The 20,715-nt window shown below is 49.8% G+C and overlaps 3 protein-coding genes across 3 annotated transcripts; all 3 read left to right on the top strand.

Annotated features, from left to right (window-relative positions):
* The first annotated feature begins 4,129 nt into the window (after window positions 1–4,129).
* LOC149526075 (olfactory receptor 52K2-like) lies at window positions 4,130–5,272 on the top strand. Its single transcript, XM_089771496.1, has one exon. The coding sequence runs from the start codon at window positions 4,130–4,132 to the stop codon at window positions 5,270–5,272; it is 1,143 nt and encodes a 380-aa protein (XP_089627622.1).
* A 6,737-nt stretch (window positions 5,273–12,009) lies between these two features.
* On the top strand, window positions 12,010–13,152 carry LOC142830412 (olfactory receptor 52K2-like). Its single transcript, XM_075935164.2, has one exon. It carries the CDS (start codon window positions 12,010–12,012, stop codon window positions 13,150–13,152), a length of 1,143 nt encoding a protein of 380 aa, XP_075791279.2.
* Window positions 13,153–19,284: 6,132 nt separating this feature from the next.
* LOC149526074 (olfactory receptor 52J3-like) lies at window positions 19,285–20,427 on the top strand. The gene has a single exon (XM_089771357.1). It carries the CDS (start codon window positions 19,285–19,287, stop codon window positions 20,425–20,427), a length of 1,143 nt encoding a protein of 380 aa, XP_089627483.1.
* The last annotated feature ends 288 nt before the right edge of the window (window positions 20,428–20,715 follow it).

The raw sequence follows: 20,715 nt of genomic DNA, 5'->3' as shown, positions 1-20,715 counted from the left end.
TGTCCCCCACCCTTGTTTGAGGGCAGGGTTAGGTGAGGGAGGGGGGGGTCATGAGGCCTCTGGCCCTGGGTTGGCCCCCGCTAACCCCTGCCCACAAAAACACTGCTCATGTCGCCTCCAGTGAGTCGCTTCCCCCAAGTGATGCATTGGCAGGTCTCTGTGAGTGGAAACAGAGCCCGGGGTGTTCCCACCTCCCAGGAGCGGGGTGATCCCTCACCCTGGCATGTTCTAAATCCCTCAGATTCACCTTGAGAGGGGGATGACAGCGTCCCCTCGAACGCCCTTGTGCCTCTCTCCGGCCCCAGTGTCTTCCAGCCACTCCCCTACCTCGCAGCCAACACACAGGCCCCACAGAGCAGGAGTCCGGTCCCGTCTAGGCATGAGGGAGAAATGGTGGTGACACAGCAGGGAAGGCAGGACCTCTGGGTTCTGTCTCACTCGGACATTCAATCTCTGTGTGACTTTGGAACAGTCATGTCGCCCCCCTGCCTCAGTTTCCCTATGTCTATCATGGGGATGGACTTTCAATTGCTGGGTATCTTGAAGGGCTTAAAAGAAAAGCCGCCGCACAAAACGACGATAGTTACTGATTAGAACGACTGATCGCGACAGCCCTGTGCATCTTCAGGGCGTGTTCACATCTCTCCTCAGCCATCTTTCTCCAGTGCTTTTTGTTTACCATCAACCTGTCCTTCCTGGGAATTTTAGCTCCATAGTAACCCAAGATTTTCAGCACAATAAACAATCATTGTTCAATACACGCAAATGCCCAGAGCGGCCAATTCCTCCCTGACTCAGCCCAGAGCTCAGGAGTTCCCCTCGCCCTGTGGGAAGGGCCCTTAAATGATTTTTACTCCTAAATCTCGATAAATAGCCCACGAGCCCGGACGGGCTCATCTCCAGCCTGTTTACATCCAGACGCTGCGTCTCCGCTCGGGGCTGAGGGAACCCCGCTGGGATTGCACGGAGATCTGTTATAAACGGTGCACTCCCCGCTGTCAGCTCTCGGCGTGGGCGGGTCCAGGCCATGCTGGGGTCAGAGCGGCGTGGGCGAAGGTGAACGGAGCGGGGTTTCCAGGGAAGACACTCGCATCTCACAAGTCCAAAGCCCCGAGGAAGACTCCACAGCCTGACAGACCCAGTGCACGGTGCGTGTGAGGGGACAGAGGGAAAGTCTGGGATCCTTCGCCCACTGCACAGACATTAAACTCCCAGGCCCTTGACCCGGGGATGAGGTTGCTCCAGTGTCACTGGCCAAAATGTCCCTTTTTGATACCTTCGTCCCCCTCTCCGGTCAATGTCCTCCAGTTCCCAGGGGCTGTGTTTCAGTGCCAGAGGGACTCCATCAGGATGAAAGGGGTTAATAGATGTGTGGTACAAAGCCAGATTCTGGGGCTGCGAGCGGGACTTTACTTAACCCCCACTGAGGGAAAACTCCCCTTGTAGTTAGAACTGAGTAAAGAGCTCAGGAGCCAGCCGGGTCTGAATGCTCAGAGGCAGCCTCGCCTCCTCGTGCTCGGTGTATTTCCAAACACACTTTGGCCTTCCTAATTACACCCCATCACCCATCTATATGCTCAGAATTTTTTTTAACCAATCACATGTCAGGTCTTCTATTGTTTCCTAACCTTGTTATATCTTATCTTTAAAACGTTTCCTTCATTTGTTCTATTTCAAAGTTAAACACAGATCTCTCCTGTGTTTACCACTTGCTTGCTTTTGGCTCGGCTACTGCCCGATTTGTGTGCTTTTGGTTCCAAATGAGGTGACTGTTTGTTCGGTGGGTTGTTATTTCTGGTGTCGGTAAGTCTGGATGACATTCCTCTTTCGACAGAGGAATGTAAATGAAGGACTTTGAAATTGCAAATGAAGCACTTCATTTGCATAATGGATTCCGATCGCTTTTTCGACAAAGTATTTTTCAGAGAGAAAACCCAGCGGTCTAGACACAGTTCTTTCCGGGGGGAAAAAACCCTTTTTCAATAGAACCTATAAACCTCATTTTTTCAGGCCTTAGTGTTCTTTCATAAAAAGTTTTTTTTTTTTTCAAAAGAACTGCATCGACACCGCAGGGATGTTTTTTCGAAAAATCCTTTGTTGAAAAAGCAATCGGCATCCATGATGCAAAGGAAGTGCGGAATTTGAAAATCAGCGCTTCATTTGCAATTTTGAAGTCCTTCGTTTCCATTCCTCTTTCGAAAGAGGAATGTACTCCAAAAGGACCCTAACGTTCTCCTGTAGCTGCTCTTCTACACCCTCCTTGACTGGCACTGTCCTGTAAAGTATTTCATCTCCTCCGGTGATATGAATTCCTCCCACTGCTTCCTTCCAAACACAGAACAGAGCTATTTTTTGAACACGTCTGACTTTCCTGCAACATTAACACATTTCCCTTCATCTTTCTCGGACACAGCCAAACCTTTTCTAAGATTTCTTTTGTTCCGAATAACATCCTTTTTGTGATCCTTACAAACATGGATTTTTCCCTGATGTTTTTAACGTTCTTTATCAAATGTCATGACTTCTCTAGCTCCCTTGTTCCTATTAGTTATATATTGCTCCTCCTGCCCTTCACTGCCACTGAATCAGGGTGTGTCTAGACTACCGAGTTTTTTCCAAAAAAGTGTCCTTGCATCTAGACTACCGTCCCTGTTCTTTCGAAATTAAATCGAAAGAATGTGGCAGGTTTTTTGCAATCGGTAAACCTATTTTACCAGGAATAACGCCCTTTTTCAAAAGAGCTCTTTTAAAATGCTACATAGTCCTGTATTTTGTTTTGAAAAAAGGCATTCTTAAACGCACACAAGGCTCTTTTGAAAGAGATTGCAGATCACTTTTTTGAAGCTCTTGTGGCTGTCTAGATGATGTCTTTTGAAAAAGCCTGTTTCAAAAGAGGCTTGTAGTCTAGACATACCCTCAGACTGCGCCTAGATTAGCATGATTTTGCGCAAACTCTTGCCGTCTGTCTACACTGGCCGCTAGTATTTGCGCAAGAACACTGACCTTGTAATGTACAAAATCAGTGGTTCTTGTGCAAATACTTTGATGCTCCTGCTCAGGGATAAGCCCTCTTGTGCAAGTATTCTTGTGCAAGAGGGCCAGTGTAGACAGCCACGTTAATTTCTTGCGCAAGGAAGCCCGATGGCTAAAATGGCCATTGCAGCTTTCTTGCGCAAGAGAGCGTCTATACTGGGCACGGATGCTTTTGCGCAAAAGCAAATCTTTTGCACAAAGGCACATGCCAGTATAGACTCTCTCTTGCACAAATATTTTTAAAAGAAAAACGTTTCCATTAAAAGTATTTGCGGAAAAATTGCCAATCTAGACGCAGCCTCAATGTTTAACTTGGTGCTTTTTTACTGTAGCATCGAGGAATTTTTGCTGTCCAATGCACTCTTCTTAAAGAGCCCCCAATTTTAACTGTCAGCTCCCTGCTTACATTTTTTGTTCCAATCAGCTGTGCTAATAATTTGCTGCCGCTTTAGAGAATGAACCCCTTTCAAGCACTAAGTCTCTATGGATATTTCTGATTAGGAACTCTTATCTATATGTCAGTTGGAATGTAATCAGTTCCAAACTTTTATTTTGTTCTTCTCTTGTTGTGTCCTTTGTCTGCCTCTTCTCTCTATGAAACAGTCCCAGATTTGCCAACTGTCTGCATAGGACAGCCTCCCCAATTCTCACAGTCCGTCTCAGAAACCCCCTTTTTAGCTGCGATTTCCTTTGTACAGACTCAGTGACCAAATCTGAGCACGTGTCTAGAACAAGTAATCTTCCACCCCTCTCCTTCAGAATTGGACCATTGTGTTTGTTTTTCCCACCACCGGGAATGTACAGGTGTTTTCACACGGCTGCTACACATGATAGGCAGGTTTTTGTTCCATGAGATGTGTTGCAGGAGGGATGTTTCCCCAAGCACATGGCTTGGCAAAGCCTTAGATGGTCTCCACTCTCAGATTTTGAGCAGTGGGGTGACTAGAAATCCCTACAGTGTTGGAGAGTCAGTGGCTCATCATTCATGTCTCTGGTCAATGGAAATGTCATTTCTCAGTGTGTGAAGTGAAAAAAACGTGCTTCACCCGTGACATGAGAACAGCCTCCAGTAGCGCATGTCGTGTCTCATGTTAACATGGTCTCTCCCTCCAGGCATTTGGACTGTGACCATCACCCTCGATCCTGGGCGCAGACAGGCCGTCAGGGGAACATACGGTCCTTGCTGGAGACACCATTCTGTTTCCGAGTTGGACGCCTTCTCCCCTGCTCCATGTCAGATTTCAACACCACCGACTTCACCAACCCCTCCACTTTCATCCTGCTGGGCATCCCTGGCTGGGAGTCAGCCCATGGCTGGATCTCCATCCCCTTCTGCATCACGTACGCCATCGCCCTCTTCGGGAACCTCACCATCCTGTTGGTTGTGAAGAAGGAGCCGAGCCTCCACGTGCCCATGTACTATTTCCTCTGTATGCTGGCTGTCACCGACCTGGTCCTCTCCACATCCCTCCTGCCCAAAACACTGAGCATCTTCTGGTTCAATTCCAGGGAGATCAATTTCAGCGCCTGCCTTGCCCAGATGTTCTTCATGCTCAGCTCCATAGCGGTGGAGTCTGGGATCTTGGTGGCCATGGCGTTGGATCGCTACGTGGCCATCTGCCACCCCCTGAGACATTCCACCATCCTCACACACTCGGTGGTTGCCAAGATGGGCCTGGCCGTGGTGCTGCGTGGGGTCACACTCGCATTGCCCAATCCCTTCCTGGCCAGGCGGTGGCCTTATTGCCGAACCAACATCATATCCCACACGCACTGCGAGCACATGGCCGTGGTGAAGCTGGCCTGCGCCGACACCCGCATTAATAGCTACTATGGACTCTTTGTGTTGTTCTTAGTTTCTGCTCCTGATGTGTTTTTTATCACCATGTCCTACACCCAGATCCTCAGGGCCGTCTTCAGCCTCCCCACCAAGGATGCCCGGATCAAGACTTTCGGGACCTGCGGCTCCCACCTGGGTGCCATTTTAGGCTTTTACATCCCGTATCTCTTCTCCTTCCTCACGCACCGTTTTGGCCACAATGTGCCCCTATATTTCCAAGTTCTCATTGGCAACATGTACGTCCTGGGGCCCCCCACGCTGAACCCCATCATCTACGGGGTGAAGACCCAGGAGATCCGGGACAGGATGCTCTGTCTGTTTACGCGTAAAGGGACTCGGAAAGCTTTTGCCTGGGGCTCCAGCTGGCAGACCACATCCCATGCAACTCTGGTGGGTTAGAATGGGCTGTGCTCTCTTCCCTCAATCAGGTACAAGACAGTCAATGGACTATTCCAGCGCGACAAACTCTAGAGTTGGTGTGTGTTTGTAACTGGCACCAGGTAGATTTGTATGTCTGCACTACAGCGCTAATTCGAACTAACGCATCCAGACTAAAAAACTAGTTCGAATTAGCGTTTTGCTCATTCGAACAAGCATGACCACACAGAGTGGACCCTGAACCGGGGTTAAGGATGGCCGGAAGCAGTGCCGGCAGGGCATCAGAGGAGGACTTAGAGTGTGGAGCTGCTGTCTCAGGCTAGCCGAGGGCTGCGCTTAAAGGGTCCCGACCCCCACCCCGGACAGACAGTTCTCAGGGGTGCCCCGCTTGCAAAGCAGTCCTGGCTTGGAGTGCCCGGAGTACCCACACTGGGCACATCACACCACTCGGCCATCAGACCGGCTGCACTTGCCGCAGGCTGCCATCTGGGGAGAGGGGGCAATTGGGGGGCTGCAGGAGAGGTTCCACCCCCAGAAGCCCGCAGAGGCAGCCCAGTCCTCCCCATCGGGGGCGCGTACCCCATTCCTCCCTCACCTCCTTCCACTTACCCTCCCTAGCCCCCCTTCCTCATGTACAAAATAAAGGACACGTGTGGTCAAAAATAGAATCTCTCTTTATTGAACAAAACTGGAAGAGACTGGGAAAAGGAGGTGGGAGAAGGGAAGTCAGAGGGTGGGAGAGGAGAGGGCAACTACAATGATGAGGGGTTTAGAACAGGTCCCATATGAAGAGAGGCTAAACAGACTGGGACTTTTCAGCTTAGAAAAGAGGAGATGGAGGGGGGATATGATAGAGGTCTATAAAAGTATGAGTGGGGTGGAGAGGATGCATACAGAAAAGTTCTTCATTAGCTCCCATAAGGAAGGACTAGAGGACACTAGAGGAAAGGAATGGGTAGCAGGCTTCAAACTAATAACAGAAAGTTCTTCTTCACAAAGCAAATAGTCAACCTGTGGAACTCCTTGCTGCAGGAGGCTGTGAAGGCTAGAACTAGAACAGAGTTTAAAGAGAAGTGAGGTAAATTCATGGAGGCTGGGTCCATGGAGTGCTATTAGCTAGGGGTAGAAATGGTGTCCCTGGCCTCTGTTTGTGGAAGGCTGGAGATGGATGGCACGAGACAAATGGCTTGGTTATTGTTTTGGTCCATCCCCTCCAGGGTCCCTAGCATTGGCCGCTGTCGGCAGACAGGCTACTGGGCTAGATGGACCTTTGGTCTGACCCAGGACGGCTATTCTAAGCTCAGGGCTCAGGGTCGGGGGTCTCAGTGGACCACCTTGATTTTCATGCACACCTGCTCCTGGGTGGCCAGGCTGGCAGCTCTCCTGCCCTAGACGGCCACTGTCCTGTGCCTAGTGCAGAGGTCATGGACGAGGTCCACAATGTCTGCACTGGACCAGGCGGGTGCCCGCCTCTTGCGGTCCTGGGCAAGCTCCCGGCAGCCGCCAGCCTGGTCCCGGGAAGAGGGGGAGGGCTGCGGGGCATCGGGTGGCTGGCTCGAGTTGTGCCAGGTGCAGGGTCTGCTGGCTGGGTGCTGGCATTCTTGCAACTGGCACAAACTGTGTAGCTATCCCGTGGCCCTTTAAGGGCTCCGGGGCCGGGAGGGGGGCAGTAGAGTTTCCCTGGTGTTGGCCAGAGTGGCCACCAGGGAAAGCTGGGGAGGACTAGCCTCCCACTAGTTCGAATTAAGGGGCTACACACCCCTTAATTCGGACTAGTAAATTCAAACTAGGTTTAATCCTCATGGAATGAGGATTACCTAATTCAAACTAAGCGCTCTGTTCGTTCGAATTAAATTCGAAAAAACGGAGCGCTAGTGTAATGCCTATGAAAGTTAGTTCGAACTAACTTTGTAGTGTAGACATACCCTGACACAGCCTGGCACCTCCGATTCCAGGTCCCCCCGGGAGAGCCTGCTGCAGACTAAACCCAATGCAAATACTGCTCTAGGATCTGTCCCCCACCCTTGTTTGAGGGCAGGGTTAGGTGAGGGAGGGGGGGGGTCATGAGGCCTCTGGCCCTGGGTTGGCCCCCGCTAACCCCTGCCCACAAAAACACTGCTCATGTCGCCTCCAGTGAGTCGCTTCCCCCAAGTGATGCATTGGCAGGTCTCTGTGAGTGGAAACAGAGCCCGGGGTGTTCCCACCTCCCAGGAGCGGGGTGATCCCTCACCCTGGCATGTTCTAAATCCCTCAGATTCACCTTGAGAGGGGGGTGACAGCGTCCCCTCGAACGCCCTTGTCCCTCTCTCCGGCCCCAGTGTCTTCCAGCCACTCCCCTGCCTCCCAGCCAACACACAGGCCCCACAGAGCAGGAGTCCGGTCCCGTCTAGGCATGAGGGAGAAATGGCGGTGACACAGCAGGGAAGGCAGGACCTCTGGGTTCTGTCTCACTCGGACATTCAATCTCTGTGTGACTTTGGAACAGTCATGTCGCCCCCCTGCCTCAGTTTCCCTATGTCTATCATGGGGATGGACTTTCAATTGCTGGGTATCTTGAAGGGCTTAAAAGAAAAGCCGCTGCACAAAACGACGATAGTTACTGATTAGAACGACTGATCGCGACAGCCCTGTGCATCTGCAGGGCGTGTTCACATCTCTCCTCAGCCATCTTTCTCCAGAGCTTTTTGTTTACCATCAACCTGTCTTTCCTGGGCATTTTAGCTCCATAGTAACCCAAGATTTTCATCCCAATAAACAATCATTGTTCAATACACGCAAATGCCCAGAGCGGCCAATTCCTCCCTGACTCAGCCCAGAGCTCAGGAGTTCCCCTCGCCCTGTGGGAAGGGCCCTTAAATGATGTTTACTCCTAAATCTCGATAAATAGCCCACGAGCCCGGACGGGCTCATCTCCAGCCTGTTTACATCCAGACGCTGCGTCTCTGCTCGGGGCTGAGGGAACCCCGCTGGGATTGCACGGAGATCTGTTATAAACGGTGCACTCCCCGCTGTCGGCTCTCGGCGTGGGCGGGTCCAGGCCATGCTGGGGTCAGAGCAGCGTGGGAGAAGGTGAACGGAGCGAGGTTCCCAGGGAAGACACTCGCGTCTCACAAGTCCAAGGCACTGAGGAAGACTCCACAGCCTGACAGACCCAGTGCACGGTGCGTGTGAGGGGACAGAGGGAAAGTCTGGGGTCCTTCGCCCACTGCACAGACATTAAACATCCCAGGCCCTTGACCCGGGGATGAGGTTGCTCCAGTGTCACTGGCCAAAATATCCCTTTTTGATACCCTCGTCCCCCTCTCCGGTCAATGTCCTCCAGTTCCCAGGGGCTGTGTTTCAGTGCCAGAGAGACTCCGTCAGGATGAAAGGGGTTAATAGATGTGTGGTACGAGGCCAGATTCTGGGGCTGCGAGCCGGACTTTACTTAACCCCCACTGAGGGAAAACTCCCCTTGTAGTTACAACTGAGTAAAGAGCTCAGGAGCCAGCCGGGTCTGAATGCTCAGAGGCAGCCTCGCCTCCTCGTGCTCGGTGTATTTCCAAACACACTTTGGCCTTCCTAATTACACCCCATCACCCATCTACATGCTTAGAATTTTTTTTAACCAATCACATGTCAGGTCTTCTATTGTTTCCTAATCTTGTTATATCTTATCTTTAAAACGTTTCCTTCATTTGTTCTATTTCAAAGTTAAACACAGATCTCTCCTGTGTTTACCACTTGCTTTTTGCTTGCTTTTGGCTCGGCTACTGCCCGATTTGTGTGCTTTTGGTTCCAAATGAGGTGACTGTTTGTTCGGTGGGTTGTTATTTCTGGTGTTGGTAAGTCTGGACGACATTCCTCTTTCGACAGAGGAATGTAAATGAAGGACTTTGAAATTGCAAATGAAGCACTTCATTTGCATAATGGATTCCGATCGCTTTTTCGACAAAGTATTTTTCAGAGAGAAAACCCAGCGGTCTAGACACAGTTCTTTCCGGGGGGAAAAAAACCCTTTTTCAATAGAACCTATAAACCTCATTTTTTCAGGCCTTAGTGTTCTTTCATAAAAAGTTTTTTTTTTTTCTCAAAAGAACTGCATCGACACCGCAGGGATATTTTTTCGAAAAATCCTTTGTTGAAAAAACAATCAGCATCCATGATGCAAAGGAAGTGCGGAATTTGAAACTCAGCGCTTCATTTGCAATTTTGAAGTCCTTCGTTTCCATTCCTCTGTCGAAAGAAGAATGTACTCCAAAAGGACCCTAACGTTCTCCTGTAGCTGCTCTTCTACATCCTCCTTGACTGGCACTGTCCTGCAACGTATTTCATCTCCTCCGGTGATACGAATTCCTCCCACTGCTTCCTTCCAAACACAGAACAGAGCTATTTTTTGAACACGTCTGACTTTCCTGCAACATTAACACATTTCCCTTCATCTTTCTCGGACACAGCCAAACCTTTTCTAAGATTGGTAAGTCTGGACGACATTCCTCTTTCGACAGAGGAATGTAAATGAAGGACTTTTGTTCCGAATAACATCCTTTTTGTGATCCTTACAAACATGGATTTTTCCCTGATGTTTTTAACGTTCTTTATCAAATGTCATGACTTCTCTAGCTCCCTTGTTCCTATTAGTTATATATTGCTCCTCCTTCCCTTCACTGCCACTGAATCAGGGTGTGTCTAGACCAGGCATGTCCAAAGTCCGGCCCGCGGGCCAATTGCGGCCCGTGTTCCGGTTTAATACGGCCCCCCAGGTAATTTGGCAATATCTATCTTTTATGGCCCCCAACGAATCCATATGTATTGAGATGAATACATTGTAAAATCTCAGTTAATGTCAGTTGGTCTAAATCAGTTATAAATATATTTGGACACAACATGTATACTTGGTGTTATGTTCCTGTTCATATTTTTTGAACTTAAAAGTTGACAGACAACCTTTATTACCAATAATATGTAATGTACTTTACAACGTTCCTGACATATATTTCAGCTTCCTGGATTTTTTTTTTCATCTGGCCTTCAGATATGAAAGGCAGAGTGATTTAACACCTGTTTAGATTTGTCATCCATGTGACAAAATGAAAAGTATGCCGTTTGCAATAAACTTTGCATAAAATAGTTAATTGGCGTTTAATTTTAATGGTTCAAAGAATGTCAGGCAAAATGGTCGGCCCTCACGCATGTTCACTTCATCAAATCTGGCCCTCTTTGAAAAAAGTTTGGACACCTCTGGTCTAGACTACCGAGTTTTTTCCAAAAAAGTGTCCTTGCATCTAGACTGCCATCCCTGTTCTTTCGAAATTAAATCGAAATAATGTGGCAGGTTTTTTGCAATCGGTAAACCTATTTTACCAGGAATAACGCCCTTTTTCAAAAGAGCTCTTTTAAAGTGCTACATAGTCCTGTATTTTGTTTTGAAAAAAGGCATTCTTAAACGCACACAAGGCTCTTTTGAAAGAGATTGCAGATCACTTTTTTGAAGCTCTTGTGGCTGTCTAGATGATGTCTTTTGAAAAAGCCTGTTTCAAAAGAGGCTTGTAGTCTAGACGTACCCTCAGACTGTGTCTAGATTAGCATGATTTTGCGCAAACTCTTGCCGTCTGTCTACACTCTCCGCTAGTATTTGCGCAAGAACACTGACCTTGTAATGTACAAAATCAGTGGTTCTTGTGCAAATACTTTGATGCTCCTGCTCAGGGATAAGCCCTCTTGTGCAAGTATTCTTGTGCAAGAGGGCCAGTGTAGACAGCCACCTTAATTTCTTGCGCAAGAAAGCCCGATGGCTAAAATGGCCATTGCAGCTTTCTTGCGCAAGAGAGCGTCTATACTGGGCACGGATGCTTTTGCGCAAAAGCAAATCTTTTGCACAAAGGCACGTGCCAGTATAGACTCTCTCTTGCACAAATACTTTTAAAAGAAAAACGTTTCCATTAAAAGTATTTGCGCAAAAATTGCCAATCTAGACGCAGCCTCAATGTTTAACTTGGTGCTTTTTTACTGTAGCATCGAGGAATTTTTGCTGTCCAATGCACTCTTCTTAAAGAGCCCCCAATTTTAACTGTCAGCTCCCTGCTTACATTTTTTGTTCCAATCAGCTGTGCTAATAATTTGCTGCCGCTTTAGAGAATGAACCCCTTTCAAGCACTAAGACTCTATGGATATTTCTGGTTAGGAACTCTTATCTATATGTCAGTTGGAATGTAATCAGTTCCAAACTTTTATTTTGTTGTTCTCTGTTTGTGTCCTTTGTCTGCCTCTTCTCTCTATGAAACAGTCCCAGATTTGCCATCTGTCTGCATAGGACAGCCTCCCCAATTCTCACAGTCCATCTCAGAAACCCCCTTTTTAGCTGTGATTTCCTTTGTACAGACTCAGTGACCAAATCTAAGCACATGTCTAGAACAAGTAATCTTCCACCCCTCTCCTTCAGAATTGGACCATTGTGTTTGTTTTTCCCACCACCGGGAATGTACAGGTGTTTTCACACGGCTGCTACACATGATAGGCAGGTTTTTGTTCCATGAGATGTGTTGCAGGAGGGATGTTTCCCCAAGCACATGGCTTGGCAAAGCCTCAGATGGTCTCCACTCTCAGATTTTGAGCAGTGGGGTGACTAGAAATCCCTACAGTGTTGGAGAGTCAGTGGCTCATCATTCATGTCTCTGGACAATGGAAATGTCATTTCTCAGTGTGTGAAGTGAAAAAAACGTGCTTCACCCGTGACATGAGAACAGCCTCCAGTAGCGCATGTCGTGTCTCATGTTAACATGGTCTCTCCCTCCAGGCATTTGGACTGTGACCATCACCCTGGAGCCTGGGCGCAGACAGGCCGTCAGGGGAACATACGGTCCTTGCTGGAGACACCATTCTGTTTCGGAGTTGGACGCCTTCTCCCCTGCTCCATGTCAGATTTCAACACCACCGACTTCACCAACCCCTCCACTTTCATCCTGCTGGGCATCCCTGGCTGGGAGTCAGCCCATGGCTGGATCTCCATTCCCTTCTGCATCACGTACGCCATCGCCCTCTTCGGGAACCTCACCATCCTGTTGGTTGTGAAGCTGGAGCCGAGCCTCCACGTGCCCATGTACTATTTCCTCTGTATGCTGGCTGTCACCGACCTGGTCCTCTCCACATCCCTCCTGCCCAAAACACTGAGCATCTTCTGGTTCAATTCCAGGGAGATCAATTTCAGCGCCTGCCTTGCCCAGATGTTCTTCATGCTCAGCTCCATAGCGGTGGAGTCTGGGATCTTGGTGGCCATGGCGTTGGATCGCTACGTGGCCATCTGCCACCCCCTGAGACATTCCACCATCCTCACACACTCGGTGGTTGCCAAGATGGGCCTGGCCGTGGTGCTGCGTGGGGTCACACTCGCATTGCCCAATCCCTTCCTGGCCAGGCGGTGGCCTTATTGCCGAACCAACATCATATCCCACACGCACTGCGAGCACATGGCCGTGGTGAAGCTGGCCTGCGCCGACACCCGCATTAATAGCTACTATGGACTCTTTGTGTTGTTCTTAGTTTCTGCTCCTGATGTGTTTTTTATCACCATGTCCTACACCCAGATCCTCAGGGCCGTCTTCAGCCTCCCCACCAAGGATGCCCGGATCAAGACTTTCGGGACCTGCGGCTCCCACCTGGGTGCCATTTTAGGCTTTTACATCCCGTATCTCTTCTCCTTCCTCACGCACCGTTTTGGCCACAATGTGCCCCTATATTTCCAAGTTCTCATTGGCAACATGTACGTCCTGGGGCCCCCCACGCTGAACCCCATCATCTACGGGGTGAAGACCCAGGAGATCCGGGACAGGCTGCTCTGTCTGTTTACGCGTAAAGGGACTCGGAAAGCTTTTGCCTGGGGCTCCAGCTGGCAGACCACATCCCATGCAACTCTGGTGGGTTAGAATGGGCTGTGCTCTCTTCCCTCAATCAGGTACTAGACAGTCAATGGACTATTCCAGCACGACAAACTCTCGAGTTGGTGTGTGTTTGTAACTGGCACCAGGTAGATTTGTATGTCTGCACTACAGCGCTAATTCGAACTAACGCATCCAGACTAAAAAACTAGTTCGAATTAGCGTTTTGCTCATTCGAACAAGCATGTCCACACAGAGTGGACCCTGAACCGGGCTTAAGGATGGCCGGAAGCAGTGCCGGCAGGGCATCAGAGGAGGACTTAGAGTGTGGAGCAGCTGTCTCAGGCTAGCCGAGGGCTGCGCTTAAAGGGACCCGACCCCCACCCCGGACAGACAGTTCTCAGGGTACCCCGCTTGCAAAGCAGTCCTGGCTTGGAGTGCCCGGAGTACCCACACTGGGCACATCACACCACTCGGCCATCAGACCGGCTGCACTTGCCGCAGGCTGCCATCTGGGGAGAGGGGGCAATTGGGGGGCTGCAGGAGAGCTTCCACCCCCAGAAGCCCGCAGAGGCAGCCCAGTCCTCCCCATCGGGGGCGCGTACCCCATTCCTCCCTCACCTCCTTCCACTTACCCTCCCTAGCCCCCCTTCCTCATGTACAAAATAAAGGACACGTGTGGTCAAAAATAGAATCTCTCTTTATTGAACAAAACTGGGGGAGACTGGGAAAAGGAGGTGGGAGAAGGGAAGTCAGAGGGTGGGAGAGGAGAGGGCAACTACAATGATGAGGGGTTTAGAACAGGTCCCATATGAAGAGAGGCTAAACAGACTGGGACTTTTCAGCTTAGAAAAGAGGAGATGGAGGGGGGATATGATAGAGGTCTATAAAAGTATGAGTGGGGTGGAGAGGATGCATACAGAAAAGTTCTTCATTAGCTCCCATAAGGAAGGACTAGAGGACACTAGAGGAAAGGAATGGGTAGCAGGCTTCAAACTAATAACAGAAAGTTCTTCTTCACAAAGCAAATAGTCAACCTGTGGAACTCCTTGCTGCAGGAGGCTGTGAAGGCTAGAACTAGAACAGAGTTTAAAGAGAAGTGAGGTAAATTCATGGAGGCTGGGTCCATGGAGTGCTATTAGCTAGGGGTAGAAATGGTGTCCCTGGCCTCTGTTTGTGGAAGGCTGGAGATGGATGGCACGAGACAAATGGCTTGGTTATTGTTTTGGTCCATCCCCTCCAGGGTCCCTAGCATTGGCCGCTGTCGGCAGACAGGCTACTGGGCTAGATGGACCTTTGGTCTGACCCAGGACGGCTATTCTAAGCTCAGGGCTCAGGGTCGGGGGTCTCAGTGGACCACCTTGATTTTCATGCACACCTGCTCCTGGGTGGCCAGGCTGGCAGCTCTCCTGCCCTAGACGGCCACTGTCCTGTGCCTAGTGCAGAGGTCATGGACGAGGTCCACAATGTCTGCACTGGACCAGGCGGGTGCCCGCCTCTTGCGGTCCTGGGCAAGCTCCCGGCAGCCGCCAGCCTGGTCCCGGGAAGAGGGGGAGGGCTGGGGGGCATCGGGTGGCTGGCTCGAGCCGTGCCAGGTGCAGGGTGTGTGTGCTGGCTGGGTGCTGGCAGGCTTGCACCTGGCACAAACTGTGTAGCTAGCCAGTGGCCCTTTAAGGCCTCCGGGGCCGGGAGGGGGGCATAAAGTTTCCCTGGTGTTGGCCAGAGTGGCCACCAGGGCAAGCTGGGGAGGACTAGCCTCCCACTAGTTCGAATTAAGGGGCTACACACCCCTTAATTCGGACTAGTAAATTCAAACTAGGTTTAATCCTCATGGAATGAGGATTACCTAATTCAAACTAAGCGCTCCGTTCGTTCTAATTAAATTCGAACAAACGGAGCGCTAGTGTAACGCCTATGAAAGTTAGTTCGAACTAACTTTGTAGTGTAGACATACCCTGACACAGCCTGGCACCTCCGATTCCAGGTCCCCCCGGGAGAGCCTGGGGCAGACTAAACCCAATGCAAATACTGCTCTAGGATCTGTCCCCCACCCTTGTTTGAGGGCAGGGTTAGGTGAGGGAGGGGGGGGGGTCATGAGGCCTCTGGCCCTGGGTTGGCCCCCGCTAACCCCTGCCCACAAAAACACTGCTCATGTCGCCTCCAGTGAGTCGCTTCCCCCAAGTGATGCATTGGCAGGTCTCTGTGAGTGGAAACAGAGCCCGGGGTGTTCCCACCTCCCAGGAGCGGGGTGATCCCTCACCCTGGCATGTTCTAAATCCCTCAGATTCACCTTGAGAGGGGGGTGACAGCGTCCCCTCGAACGCCCTTGTCCCTCTCTCCGGCCCCAGTGTCTTCCAGCCACTCCCCTACCTCGCAGCCAACACACAGGCCCCACAGAGCAGGAGTCCGGTCCCGTCTAGGCATGAGGGAGAAATGGTGGTGACACAGCAGGGAAGGCAGGACCTCTGGGTTCTGTCTCACTCGGACATTCAATCTCTGTGTGACTTTGGAACAGTCATGTCGCCCCCCTGCCTCAGTTTCCCTATGTCTATCATGGGGATGGACTTTCAATTGCTGGGTATCTTGAAGGGCTTAAAAGAAAAGCCGCCGCACAAAACGACGATAGTTACTGATTAGAACGACTGATCGCGACAGCCCTGTGCATCTTCAGGGCGTGTTCACATCTCTCCTCAGCCATCTTTCTCCAGTGCTTTTTGTTTACCATCAACCTGTCCTTCCTGGGCATTTTAGCTCCATAGTAACCCAAGATTTTCAGCCCAATAAACAATCATTGTTCAATACACGCAAATGCCCAGAGCGGCCAATTCCTCCCTGACTCAGCCCAGAGCTCAGGAGTTCCCCTCGCCCTGTGGGAAGGGCCCTTAAATGATTTTTACTCCTAAATCTCGATAAATAGCCCACGAGCCCGGACGGGCTCATCTCCAGCCTGTTTACATCCAGACGCTGCGTCTCCGCTCGGGGCTGAGGGAACCCCGCTGGGATTGCACGGAGATCTGTTATAAACGGTGCACTCCCCGCTGTCAGCTCTCGGCGTGGGCGGGTCCAGGCCATGCTGGGGTCAGAGCGGCGTGGGCGAAGGTGAACGGAGCGGGGTTTCCAGGGAAGACACTCGCATCTCACAAGTCCAAGGCCCCGAGGAAGACTCCACAGCCTGACAGACCCAGTGCACGGTGCGTGTGAGGGGACAGAGGGAAAGTCTGGGGTCCTTCGCCCACTGCACAGACATTAAACTCCCAGGCCCTTGACCCGGGGATGAGGTTGCTCCAGTGTCACTGGCCAAAATGTCCCTTTTTGATACCTTCGTCCCCCTCTCCGGTCAATGTCCTCCAGTTCCCAGGGGCTGTGTTTCAGTGCCAGAGGGACTCCATCAGGATGAAAGGGGTTAATAGATGTGTGGTACAAAGCCAGATTCTGGGGCTGCGAGCGGGACTTTACTTAACCCCCACTGAGGGAAAACTCCCCTTGTAGTTAGAACTGAGTAAAGAGCTCAGGAGCCAGCCGGGTCTGAATGCTCAGAGGCAGCCTCGCCTCCTCGTGCTCGGTGTATTTCCAAACACACTTTGGCCTTCCTAATTACACCCCATCACCCATCTATATGCTTAGAATTTTTTTTAACCAATCACATGTCAGGTCTTCTATTGTTTCCTAACCTTGTTATATCTTATCTTTAAAACGTTTCCTTCATTTGTTCTATTTCAAAGTTAAACACAGATCTCTCCTGTGTTCACCACTTGCTTGCTTGCTTGCTTTTGGCTCGGCTACTGCCCGATTTGTGTGCTTTTGGTTCCAAATGAGGTGACTGTTTGTTCGGTGGGTTGTTATTTCTGGTGTCGGTAAGTCTGGACGACATTCCTCTTTCGACAGAGGAATGTAAATGAAGGACTTTGAAATTGCAAATGAAGCACTTCATTTGCATAATGGATTCCGATCGCTTTTTCGACAAAGTATTTTTCAGAGAGAAAACCCAGCGGTCTAGACACAGTTCTTTCCGGGGGGAAAAAACCCTTTTTCAATAGAACCTATAAACCTCATTTTTTCAGGCCTTAGTGTTCTTTCATAAAAAGTTTTTTTTTTTTTCAAAAGAACTGCATCGACACCGCAGGGATGTTTTTTCGAAAAATCCTTTGTTGAAAAAGCAATCGGCATCCATGATGCAAAGGAAGTGCGGAATTTGAAAATCAGCGCTTCATTTGCAATTTTGAAGTCCTTCGTTTCCATTCCTCTTTTGAAAGAGGAATGTACTCCAAAAGGACCCTAACGTTCTCCTGTAGCTGCTCTTCTACACCCTCCTTGACTGGCACTGTCCTGTAAAGTATTTCATCTCCTCCGGTGATATGAATTCCTCCCACTGCTTCCTTCCAAACACAGAACAGAGCTATTTTTTGAACACGTCTGACTTTCCTGCAACATTAACACATTTCCCTTCATCTTTCTCGGACACAGCCAAACCTTTTCTAAGTTTTCTTTTGTTCCGAATAACATCCTTTTTGTGATCCTTACAAACATGGATTTTTCCCTGATGTTTTTAACGTTCTTTATCAAATGTCATGACTTCTCTAGCTCCCTTGTTCCTATTAGTTATATATTGCTCCTCCTGCCCTTCACTGCCACTGAATCAGGGTGTGTCTAGACTACCGAGTTTTTTCCAAAAAAGTGTCCTTGCATCTAGACTACCGTCCCTGTTCTTTCGAAATTAAATCGAAAGAATGTGGCAGGTTTTTTGCAATCGGTAAACCTATTTTACCAGGAATAACGCCCTTTTTCAAAAGAGCTCTTTTAAAATGCTACATAGTCCTGTATTTTGTTTTGAAAAAAGGCATTCTTAAACGCACACAAGGCTCTTTTTAAAGAGATTGCAGATCACTTTTTTGAAGCTCTTGTGGCTGTCTAGATGATGTCTTTTGAAAAAGCCTGTTTCAAAAGAGGCTTGTAGTCTAGACATACCCTCAGACTGCGCCTAGATTAGCATGATTTTGCGCAAACTCTTGCCGTCTGTCTACACTGGCCGCTAGTATTTGCGCAAGAACACTGACCTTGTAATGTACAAAATCAGTGGTTCTTGTGCAAATACTTTGATGCTCCTGCTCAGGGATAAGCCCTCTTGTGCAAGTATTCTTGTGCAAGAGGGCCAGTGTAGACAGCCACGTTAATTTCTTGCGCAAGGAAGCCCGATGGATAAAATGGCCATTGCAGCTTTCTTGCGCAAGAGAGCGTCTATACTGGGCACGGATGCTTTTGCGCAAAAGCAAATCTTTTGCACAAAGGCACATGCCAGTATAGACTCTCTCTTGCACAAATATTTTTAAAAGAAAAACGTTTCCATTAAAAGTATTTGCGGAAAAATTGCCAATCTAGACGCAGCCTCAATGTTTAACTTGGTGCTTTTTTACTGTAGCATCGAGGAACTTTTGCTGTCCAATGCACTCTTCTTAAAGAGCCCCCAATTTTAACTGTCAGCTCCCTGCTTACATTTTTTGTTCCAATCAGCTGTGCTAATAATTTGCTGCCGCTTTAGAGAATGAACCCCTTTCAAGCACTAAGACTCTATGGATATTTCTGGTTAGGAACTCTTATCTATATGTCAGTTGGAATGTAATCAGTTCCAAACTTTTATTTTGTTGTTCTCTGTTTGTGTCCTTTGTCTGCCTCTTCTCTCTATGAAACAGTCACAGATTTGCCATCTGTCTGCATAGGACAGCCTCCCCAATTCTCACAGTCCATCTCAGAAACCCCCTTTTTAGCTGCGATTTCCTTTGTACAGACTCAGTGACCAAATCTAAGCACATGTCTAGAACAAGTAATCTTCCACCCCTCTCCTTCAGAATTGGACCATTGTGTTTGTTTTTCCCACCACCGGGAATGTACAGGTGTTTTCACACGGCTGCTACACATGATAGGCAGGTTTTTGTTCCATGAGATGTGTTGCAGGAGGGATGTTTCCCCAAGCACATGGCTTGGCAAAGCCTCAGATGGTCTCCACTCTCAGATTTTGAGCAGTGGGGTGACTAGAAATCCCTACAGTGTTGGAGAGTCAGTGGCTCATCATTCATGTCTCTGGACAATGGAAATGTCATTTCTCAGTGTGTGAAGTGAAAAAAACGTGCTTCACCCGTGACATGAGAACAGTCTCCAGTAGCGCATGTCGTGTCTCATGTTAACATGGTCTCTCCCTCCAGGCATTTGGACTGTGACCATCACCCTCGAGCCTGGGCGCAGACAGGCCGTCAGGGGAACATACGGTCCACGCTGGAGACACCGTTCTGTTTCGGAGTTGGACGCCTTCTCCCCTGCTCCATGTCAGATTTCAACACCACTGACTTCACCAACCCCTCCACTTTCATCCTGCTGGGCATCCCTGGCTGGGAGTCAGCCCATGGCTGGATCTCCATCCCCTTCTGCATCACGTACGCCATCGCCCTCTTCGGGAACCTCACCATCCTGTTGGTTGTGAAGAAGGAGCCGAGCCTCCACGTGCCCATGTACTATTTCCTCTGTATGCTGGCTGTCACCGACCTGGTCCTCTCCACATCCCTCCTGCCCAAAACACTGAGCATCTTCTGGTTCAATTCCAGGGAGATCAATTTCAGCGCCTGCCTTGCCCAGATGTTCTTCATGCTCAGCTCCATAGCGGTGGAGTCTGGGATCTTGGTGGCCATGGCGTTGGATCGCTACGTGGCCATCTGCCACCCCCTGAGACATTCCACCATCCTCACACACTCGGTGGTTGCCAAGATGGGCCTGGCCGTGGTGCTGCGTGGGGTCACACTCGCATTGCCCAATCCCTTCCTGGCCAGGCGGTGGCCTTATTGCCAAACCAACATCATATCCCACACGCACTGCGAGCACATGGCCGTGGTGAAGCTGGCCTGCGCCGACACCCGCATTAATAGCTACTATGGACTCTTTGTGTTGTTCTTAGTTTCTGCTCCTGATGTGTTTTTTATCACCATGTCCTACACCCAGATCCTCAGGGCCGTCTTCAGCCTCCCCACCAAGGATGCCCGGATCAAGACTTTCGGGACCTGCGGCTCCCACCTGGGTGCCATTTTAGGGTTTTACATCCCGTATCTCTTCTCCTTCCTCACGCACCGTTTTGGCCACAATGTGCCCCTATATTTCCAAGTTCTCATTGGCAACATGTACGTCCTGGGGCCCCCCACGCTGAACCCCATCATCTACGGGGTGAAGACCCAGGAGATCCGGGACAGGCTGCTCTGTCTGTTTACGCGTAAAGGGACTCGGAAAGCTTTTGCCTGGGGCTCCAGCTGGCAGACCACATCCCATGCAACTCTGGTGGGTTAGAATGGGCTGTGCTCTCTTCCCTCAATCAGGTACTAGACAGTCAATGGACTATTCCAGCGCGACAAACTCTAGAGTTGGTGTGTGTTTGTAACTGGCACCAGGTAGATTTGTATGTCTGCACTACAGCGCTAATTCGAACTAACGCATCCAGACTAAAAAACTAGTTCGAATTAGCGTTTTGCTCATTCGAACAAGCATGACCACACAGAGTGGACCCTGAACCGGGGTTAAGGATGGCCGGAAGCAGTGCCGGCAGGGCATCAGAAGAGGACTTAGAGCGTGGAGCTG

Source organism: Pelodiscus sinensis, chromosome 1 (assembly GCF_052426305.1).
Source record: "Pelodiscus sinensis isolate ZL-2025 chromosome 1, ASM5242630v1, whole genome shotgun sequence".
Classification (NCBI taxonomy): domain Eukaryota; kingdom Metazoa; phylum Chordata; order Testudines; family Trionychidae; genus Pelodiscus; species Pelodiscus sinensis.
Note: the sequence above shows the minus strand (reverse complement) of the source record. Positions and strands in the feature narration are given on the sequence as shown.